This window comes from Phoenix dactylifera, unplaced genomic scaffold (assembly GCF_009389715.1).
Source record: "Phoenix dactylifera cultivar Barhee BC4 unplaced genomic scaffold, palm_55x_up_171113_PBpolish2nd_filt_p 000484F, whole genome shotgun sequence".
Classification (NCBI taxonomy): domain Eukaryota; kingdom Viridiplantae; phylum Streptophyta; class Magnoliopsida; order Arecales; family Arecaceae; genus Phoenix; species Phoenix dactylifera.
Window position 1 is genome coordinate 261,412 of NW_024067905.1, and position 10,151 is coordinate 271,562.

A 10,151-nucleotide genomic window follows, 5' to 3' on the forward strand; every position below is an offset into this window, starting at 1 on the left:
TTTTGATGAGCTCGTTTAAAGGCTGACTGTTGGAGATAAGGTTGGAGTTTAAGGAAGACCAGGTCACCTTCTTCAAATGACACATCTCTTCTTTTACGGTCTGCCACTTGTTTCATTTGATTGGTAGCCACATTGAGAGTTTGTTTCAGCTGGTGCAGCAGGTCATCCCTTGCCAAAAGCTTTTGGTCGACTTCATCAACAGAGGAGGAGCCCCACGGTACCATGGGATCATTGGAGGTAGGCGCCCATATAGTGCTTGAAATGGAGTCATTCCCCTCGATCCATAATAAGCTGTGTTGTGTCAGAACTCAGCCCAAGGTAGGAAATTGCTCTATTTTCGTGGTTGCTGGAGGACGAAACAGCGCAAGTACTGCTCAACACATCAGTTCACCATCTCAGATTGCCCATCCGATTGCGGGTGGTAGGCTGAGCTCATCTTGAGTTGCGTACCCGATATTTTGAAGAACTCTTGCCAAAATTTGCTGATGAAAATGGGGTCACGATCGCTGACGATGGACCTTGGCATCCCATGGAGTTTTACTACTGCCATAAAAAAATTTTTGACCTTGGTAAATGGGTGAGTCAAGGTCAGACAATGGGCGTACTTACTTAAACGGTCCACTACTACTAGAATAGTGTCCTTGCCATGGGAAGATGGGAGCCCTTCTATGAAATCTAGCGTAACATCATCCCAAACTTGGCACGGAATGGGCAGTGGTTGGAGGAGTCCTGCTGGTGCCAATGTTTCTGACTTACTTCTTTGGCAAGTTTCACAAGCCACCACATAGTCTTGGATAGTCTTATTCATGGAAGGCCAATAAAATTGTTGGGCCAAGCGTTTGAATGTCCGCAGCACAGCTGAATGGCCTCCGACTTTAGTGTTATGGAACTCCCTTGGCAGCTGGTTGATGATGGGGCTGTTGGGGGGTACCACCACTCGGTTCTTGTAAAATACCAGCCCTTCACGCCACGTATATGGGACTCCTGTAAATAAGGAACAAAACCCCCCTTTGAGTTCAATAAAAAAATAATTTAAAATTCAAAAATCCATCAAATAAAGGTCAACTTTCCAACACAAGAACTAGCTTTAGATTTCTGAGGTTGGGTCAAAGTAGTAACTTTTTGGTGCTAGGAAATTTCTTGAATCAAGCTGGCTGATCAGGTTCGTGTTAGGCTCAGTTTGAAATTAAGCTTGACCTAGTAATAAAATAATCAGGCTCATTTCAAAGGTTATGCTCGAAAGTAATTTCAAGCCAAGCTTGATCGAACATAGACTCGATCAAGCTTGGCTTAACTACATGATTCGATCAAGCTTGGCTCAACCACACCCCTATGTCATGCCTTAAGTAACATCCTATACAGTATGCATCGATCATCGAGCATACATGCCCACATTTTTTATTGTATGGGAAGATGTGAGTTAAAATATTGTTTTAATTCATTAACAACTCTTAATGTATCAAACTTTTACTTACCGTATGCCCATTGCATGTTGGTGAGTGCCATGTGTCAGCATGGCATGCCATGTGTTGTGCTGGCCCCAACGCGACGCAACCCATGTCAATGGCAATTAGTGACTTAAATCATTGGCACAAAGAATGAGCATTTGCCTTCTTGATTATTTCTTAGAAACCACCAATCAAGAAGTTCTCAGAGAATTTGATGAGCACAATCCAATAAGGAAGCCAGATAGAAACTATAGTCATTTGATTTGCTAAGAAAATCAAATAAGTTTTCCTAAATATCAAGATTCTTTTGTTTTGCATAATATAAATGATTGCCATGACATAAAGATAAAAAAGGAGAAAGAAAAGGTAAAAATACAAAAACTAAAAGACGAATTATAGAGTTCCTTACCTCAAGTCCCCGTCACAGAGAAATGATTAAGTTGATCTGAAAATGATTGAGAAAAAAAATCAAATTGAAGCTTCAAAATAGGAAGTTAGTCACTATAGCAACCAAATATCACTTTGTGTTACTCCTTATGCCTACACAAATGATACAAGCAGAAAACTTAGAAATTCTAACAGATTAATGGAAAAAAATATATTAATGTTACCCTCAGTGCTGCTTTTGTAATGTCTAAGCATGTCATATTACCTAACATGGTTATAAACATGTAACAAGAATTTCTCAAAATATCTATAATGCATAGCCGGCCCCAATGGTTGATAATGTTTGTACTTGATTTTGTCTTACAGATCCTTGCTAGTCCAGCATTGCCCAACAAACTGGAACGTTGCTGGTTGTTAAAAAGATCCGACAAGTAATGCTTGATACCAAACCAGTGTGTAAGCCAGTTCTACTGAGCAAGCAAAAGTAGTTTGAGCTAGATTGGGATGGCTTAGGCCACAATGACTTCAAGAAATTGTTGGCTAGCTTAAAGTATTTCCATTCTTATACTTCAACATTTTCAAGAACTAGAGGAGATTGACTATCAAAAAAAAATCCTGAAAATGATACAGTGAAAGAACTAGAGGTGATTGACTATCACTGTATAAGGCATGAAAAAAATGCATCATAGATTCAATTTGGTCTCTACTAAATGGAAAATAGTATTCCATAGTTTGTTCCTAAATTGATATGAGTCATTTACTATGAAAAAAAAGCCTATGTATATGGTTGCACTTCTTTGGCTGCAAAATTAATTAGAGAGATTAGCTAGAGATGATCCAAACTAACAGAATCTGATCGGCATTGTAAAAGCCTTGGTTTTGTACCTTTTATCGAATCTGATCGTTATAGTTCAATACATTAAACTGACGATAATTCATCTAGCTCGAGTAGAAACTGATAGTAATTTATACGCTACTGTGCAATAACTTGTCCTCCGTGCAATCGTCGCTTCGAAATCTATGTAAATAATGAATACAGTGATTTGGATTGCTTTTAGATCTGTGCGTGTTAGCTCAATTCCGTGCACGACAAAAGTCATAGGTCCAATGAGTGCGCCGTGGGAACCAGACTAGGGCTAATAGTCGTGAATCTGTACATCGCTGGATCATGCAATAGTCGCTTCAAGATCTGCGCAGCTAACGAATGCAGAAATTCGGATTGCTTTTAGATCTGCGTGTGTCGCGATCCAACGGTCAGCATCGTGTAAAACCATCAATCATTCTTCCGCGCCAAAGATACAATCCGTACCCGCACGGAGACACCGATTGCGTTGGCCAGAAAGGTAAGCAGCACCAAACGACAGTGACACGGCCAATGTGCTTCATTGGAATCAGCATATAAATATAATTTAGGTGTTATTAAAAGGATGGGACTAATGTGGCTGTGTTTCCCACTTGAGATAGAAAAAGGTTTTAATCTCACCTAAAGATAGGGGTTGATTTAGAATGGTCCCCCACGAGAATCTAGTGTGATATTCTTTGAATCTTTGCTGGGAATGCTAAAATGTGGAGGAGAAATGGTCTTACCTTGATTTTTTTTTTGATAAAAAACGGCTACTCATTCAAATAGATCTAACATGAGTACAGCCCGCCATGTCCGTAGAAATAAAGGACAACAGAGGAGAAGGAGCGTCTATAGTAGACGTCCACAAAACATCCCCGGAATGCCGGGCCACAAAAGAGGCGACCCAGTCTGCGGCCATGTTCGCCTCTCTAAATACATGACCAATCTGGAAACCGACCATCATCTGAGCCATCCTCCGAGTCTCCCGAATGAGGGGGTGACCGTCACCGTACCTGTCCATCCCCCGGATCCAATCGATCACCACCGCAGAGTCTCCCTCGAGGAACACTCGCTCGGCGCCAAGGACCTGCCTGGCATAGGATAAGCCCTCCCAAGCAGCCCGCTGCTCCGCACCAACAACTGTAATCCCAGGTATCCGACGCCCACCAGTAGCCACCAACCTACCACCGTGATCCCTAATCACAAAGCCGACCCCTCCAGTCAAACCGTCTAGTGACCTACTGCCATCGAAGTTTACTTTGAGATAGCCAAGAGGTGGGGGTACCCAAGAGACAGTAACAAAATGGGGCGCTGAAACAGCATGAGAAGTACCCCAGGTGTTCCTGGCCATCCCAGAAGAAAACTCAGTGGCAGCCACCATAACCTCCCTCGCATGTCGTGCCGCTCTGTCCACCACCATCCTCGGAAGCACCCGCCTCCCCTCAAATATGCCTGCGTTCCTATCCAACCAAATGTGATAAGACAGGTACGCCATCAGTATCCCCTCCGCTGCCAACCTGGGCCTACACATGGAATCTCTCAACATCCGCAGCAGATCCTGCGTCGAGACTACCGCATCAATCAAGGGAACCGAAGAACACTGCCATATCTGTCGAGCTCTAGGGCACAGCAGGAGAACATGCTCAATGGTCTCTACGATATCACCGCACGTCTCACAAAACTGAGATACCCCCATACCACGCCGAACAAGCAAACTCCTAGTCGGGAGACATCCCCAAGCCACCTTCCAGATGAAAAGTGCCACCCGTGGGTGAATCCGTAATCTCCATATCCATCCTCCCACGATCTGTCGCGCTGGCGTCCTACAGAACAACGCAAAAAGATCCCTGGCCCTCACCCGCGACCGCCCCGTCGGAGTCCAAAGCAGCCTATCCGACACCCCTCCAGAGGGAATTGGCAAGGCCAAAATCAACTCCGCCAACTGCTTACCAAACACCTCCCTGATCATCCCCACCCTCCAATGGCTCCCCTCAGAATCCAGCAGATCCCTGACCCTGCACCCAGCTAATTTTGCAGAGTCCACCATGGTCGGCAGACGACATATCGGCCAATCGGTCACCCAGCTATCCTCCATCACATCTATCGAGTGCCCATCACCAATCACCCATCTGATCTCCAGAAGCACCACCATAGCCCTGGCACACATCACTCGCCATATCGGAGAGTGGTGACGCTCCACCCGCCCCCCAGGCACCAAGACACCATATTTGGCCCTCATCAATGAGGACCACATACTCTCTGGCTCAAGCACAAATCTGGCTGCATGCCTCGCCGCTAACACCTCCCGTCTCGTCATCAAGGACTGCACTCCTAGCCCCCCGGCACTGGTCGGCTGGCATACACTCTCCCAGGCCACCAAGTGGATCCCGCCTCTGCCGCTACTCCTCCCCCAGATAAACTCCCTGAACAACTGCTCAAGGGACCTCAAGACTGACACCGGAATATCGACGTGGGATAGAAGATAAATAGGGACAGATGAGAGTACAGAACGCACCAGGATGATCCTCCCCATCATAGATAATGAATGAGACTGCCAGCCTTCCAGCCTGCGTCTGACTCTAGTCACAAGGGACACACAGTCCCTAATCCTCAGTCGTCGGCCACATAAAGGTACCCCCTGATTCAATTGTCGGCATCAGCAATGTTGTTATTCATTTCTTTATCCACCTTTTGTTTTGTCGATATGTGTGCATACGGCTTCAAATCTTCTGTCCCATTTTCCTGTCCCACTCTATGTTTCACCTTTAATTAAATGACAAGTGTCAAAATTTAATAGATGAGACAAAAGAATTTATTAGGTGGAGAAATCCATGGCACACAAGGCATAAACGTCCCCAACCCAACTGCAGTAATTACTAAAAAACCTTCACGCCTCCGGAGATATAAATAGATAGCCAAATGTTCGATCAAACCATCAACTCTAAGGCCATTATTTGCAGTCACAGCAAACTCCATGCAGGCAACTTTAGGATTCAAGCTTTCCTACCTAGTGACAATCCTCACAGCAACTGCTCTCTGGCCTGGGTCTAGGCGCTGTTTCAATTTTTTATTTACTGAAATATTGAAGAAGTTCAGCTCTTCTTGTTTGGCATTTATAATGCTAAACTTGGTGGCTGCTGCCATCTTCCTCAGCAACTCAAGCTCATCGTATATTAGTAAACCGCACCCCTTTGCCGAACAGTTTCTCCTTCCATTGATAAGATGCCAAGTAGTGGTGGAAGGTGTAAGTGAAGGAGCTGCTGCTATTGATGATGGCCATCAAGATAAGGCAGATTTCCATGCATGCACTCCTTCGGCGTTACCGGAAGGACATAAGCAAGTCGATGTAATGATGCATGAAGATTTAGATGATGAAGCTGTTTGTGATGATGAAAATGGAAATTGTGATGGTCATGACAATGATGAGAATGATAATGATGACGATGATGATGATATCGATCCTATAGATCTAAAAAAGAGATCACAAGAGTTCATTGACAAGATCCTATGGTATCAAACATATAGACGGTAAGAAAATTCTATATCCAAAATTCATACAATAAAATGTTTCTCACACCAAAAATGGCACCATAGTGGCTCACATAAAAGTAGCACCAAAAAATAATCCTATAACAAAAGGTGATACAATAAAATGTTTCTCACACCAAAAATGGCACCATAGTGGCTCACAGCAAAAGTGACACCAAAATTTAATTCTATATCCAAAAGTGATATAATAAAATGTGGCTCACACCAAAAATGGTACCATAGTGGCTCACAGCAAAAGTGGCACCAAAAGTTAATTCTATATCTTTTGTTATCCGGCATCTTCATCATTCACCAAAAATGGCACCATAGTGGCTCACAGCTTGACGAATAAAGTCTACAAGCCAGCATACTTCTATCTTTTGTTATCCGGCATCTTCATCATTTCTTTGCTCTCTTATTTTCGGTAATTGTGCCTACATATAAATGTGTAATCAATCAGAAAGCAGTAAGATGTGCAAAATAAAAAATATCTACTGTCATCTCATTACCTGTATCAAATTCAACGTTTCAGTAAAACCACGTGTATTTAAATTTGCCCCGTAATAGTTCTGCTACATTTCATAGTGGAACAAATACAAATAATACAATGAACCAATTATAAGGTGATACAACAAAATATATGAGTAATACAACAAGGCCATAATCATAATCATAATTTAAAACTTTACCATTGTATGTTGAGGCAGTAACTGATTCCTTGAGCTAAAGGCACCATCCTGAGGTGACTGCTATATTGTTGAAGAAAAAAATCATATAAATAATTTGAAGAATTAGTACTATAAATTAATTTTTAAAATATCAAATTTTAAAAACAAAAAATATATATCTTGTTACCTCTGTTAAATATACCGAAGAATACATCTGAGTTGCTTGATTACCAAAATCGAAACCTGGGTTATGGCATGGATGCTTGATTACCAAAATCGAAACCTGAGTTGCTTGATTACCAATTCTTCAAAGCGTCTATCATCAACCAACCTCTGAAAGTGATGAAAGAAACGCAATAAGTCATAATTATAAGTTATGTACCTTTTGATTACACTGTTCATACTCTCGCTTCTCTGAGTAGTAGACATATAGCACAAAATATTTTCCTCCCATAAACCAAAGCCCATTTCTCCTTTATCTCAAATTGTCTCTGCAACCAACTATTATCTCTTAGATCATATTTATCAAGCATCTTATCCCATGCATGTAAAAAATCATCTTCATCGTCGTGGTCATATACACAACTACTAAAGTCTTTTGCAAAGCTACTATACCTTCCAAACACATCATTGAGCTTCTTACCAGCATTTTGGTACATATGCCAAATACATAGACGATGTTTTGTTTCTGGCCATTGTGAAGCTAATGCTTTTGCCATTGCAGGATCTTGGTCTGTGAGGATAGTTTGTGGCTTCTTACCAAACATTGTCTTTTGAAAAGAATCAAACAACCACATGAAAGTCTCAGATGTTTCATCATATAACAATGCAGCACCAAAGATGATACTCTGTTTATGATGATTAACTCCAACAAATAATGCAAAGGGCCTACCTTCTTTATTTTTTTTGTAAGTTGTATCAAAGCATACTACATCTCCAAAATATTCATAATCTAATCTCATTCTACCATCTGCCCAAAAAATATTGGTGATAAGATCATCAACGTCAGCTTGAATCACATAAGAAAAATTAAGATCTTCAGATTGCATTCTTTGAAGATATTCAAGTAGGCCTCCTGTATCTCCAATTTTCATCTCTTGTGTTCGTCTTGTACGCAAATAATTGTTATAATCCTCAGGAATGAAGCCAAGATTGTCAAGTCCACCTACCCTTCTAGCCAGTAGTCCTATGCTTGCTTTTGGTGCAATTCCAGAAGTATCTGCTAATTCAGCTTCAACAGCTTGAGCCGGATTAATGGTTCTGTGAGATCTAAGGAATATACGTTTACGAGGAGAAGCTAAAACATGTGTGTGATTTGATACAAATTTTATTACAGAATATTTTTCACTAGCTCTACGACTAATTTTCATCTCGGCCAAGCAACCACATCTTGTTTCTGGACCATGGCGTTTCACATCATCATCTCTTTTGTCATTCCCTCGTAGACCTTGGCAAGAACAATAAAAAACTCGATCTAACCATTTACGTAAATCATCTTGATTCCCCTTTTCATATTGTCCTTTACTTCGCCTAATACTAAATCCGACTGCACGTGCATAATTGTTATAGAAATCATATGCTTCTTGCTCAGTCTCAAACTCGATTCCCAATTTCGGAATTACTTCTTCTGCTACATTAGCATGAATTTCATCATTGCTATCTACTGAAATAGGTTTCAGCGAATTAACTCTCACAAGTGAATCCCCATCTTCAAAAGTCAATTTTCGAAATAATGGAGGATTAGTCTTTGGGTGTCCCTGTTCAGAAAAAAAAATCAATAGCTGCCAGCAATTAAAGAAAATAGAAAATAGAATACAACTCTAAATGTTGTAACAATAATAATTCAATGGGCATCCTTCCCTTTTCCATGAATTAAATTATACTAGAACTAGATAGCACTGTAATTAAAAATTCCAATATAACTTCCAAGTATATGAAGACAAGCACATAAAAAGCTGCAAAAAATTTAGCTTGCAAGGCACTCGTTGAAGCAAAACCTTCCAAGTTGATATTCTAATCAATGTTTATATACACTAAAATGGAATTTGATATTCTAATCTCAGCATAATTCCATAACAAAAGACATGGAAAATGAAAAAACAATCAAAATTAAGAATTTTATTGATAATTAGGACTATAAAATATCAATTTTTTTAATTACAAAAAGAACAAAAGAACTAAAACAACAAGCATGTTCAGAAACTTATACTCACGAACACCTCCTTTCCGTTGAGGTCCGCGGCGGTGAGGTCCCCCATGCTCTTCTTCGTCGTGGATGCCACACCCCTCGGCCCCTCTTCGTCCGTTGAACAGAATTTTTTTTTTTGGTTTCGGAATGGATGGGGAGGAAGGAAGAAGATTTGAAGCCGGGGGAAGACGTAAGGGGCTTTAAACCTTGATGTCTGTTTAAACCTTGCCGAAGCATGGAGTGGAGTGTCCGTTTAAACCTTGAGCTACGTGAAGAGGGAAGCGGAAGGGACATGAAGTGCTTCAAAAACGTTCTTCTCCCACCTAATAAATTCTTTTGCCCCACCTATCAAATTTTGACACTTTTCATTTAATTAAAGGTGGAATATAGAGTGGGACAGAGAAATGAGACAAGATTTGAAGCCCATACGTACAATGCATGTTGCTTATTTATTTGATTCATTAAAAGTTGCCATTCTTTCAAATCATAATTTTTAAAATTAAATTGATATGTTTAATTAATGTAATTGACTTGAGAATGGGCTAGTACCTCTTGATGAAACGGTGACTACATCGCCACTTTTCATGACGCGAATAAAATGATAGAAATAAAAGAGGTCTCTCAAAAAAGAACAAATATTCTGTAGAATTCCGGCCTATTAGCTCCTCTAAGGAGCCATTCACATCCCGACCTAAGTCCCAGTTTGTTGGCCTAATTTAATTTTTTTTTTTTTAATGCCTTCCACAGGATTCTGGTCGGCAGAGTGTGAGGTTGATCCATAGGATTCCTTCCATAGGCTCCCGACCACTGCCGACCTTTGAACATCACTGGAGACTCGGACTGAACTGGCCCCATACTCACCGTTCCGGAGTCACGGTTTTGATAGAGCCTTCCTCACCACCGTTGTTCACTACCTTCTCTTCACCAAGCTTGGGGGTGGCACCATTTCCAGCCCTCCTCCTCGGCGTCTCTCTCGCGGTCGCACAACTCCATCACCGCCGCTACTACCTTCTACTCCGCCACTCTCCAGTCTGGCGTCCGGAAAGCAGATCTCGACGAGTTATTCTCCAGCAACATCACCACATTGG

At 41.4% G+C, this 10,151-nt stretch overlaps 1 protein-coding gene across 1 annotated transcript; it reads right to left on the reverse strand.

Moving 5' to 3' along the window:
* Nucleotides 1-6,590: 6,590 nt before the first annotated feature.
* Nucleotides 6,591-9,133, reverse strand: LOC120106176 (protein FAR1-RELATED SEQUENCE 5-like). Its single transcript, XM_039119075.1, has 6 exons — nucleotides 9,089-9,133; nucleotides 7,280-8,632; nucleotides 7,176-7,208; nucleotides 6,897-6,956; nucleotides 6,717-6,779; nucleotides 6,591-6,641 (listed from the first exon to the last, which is right to left on the reverse strand). Exons 1-6 carry the CDS (start codon nucleotides 9,131-9,133, stop codon nucleotides 6,591-6,593), a joined length of 1,605 nt encoding a protein of 534 aa, XP_038975003.1.
* Between the last annotated feature and the right edge of the window lie 1,018 nt (nucleotides 9,134-10,151).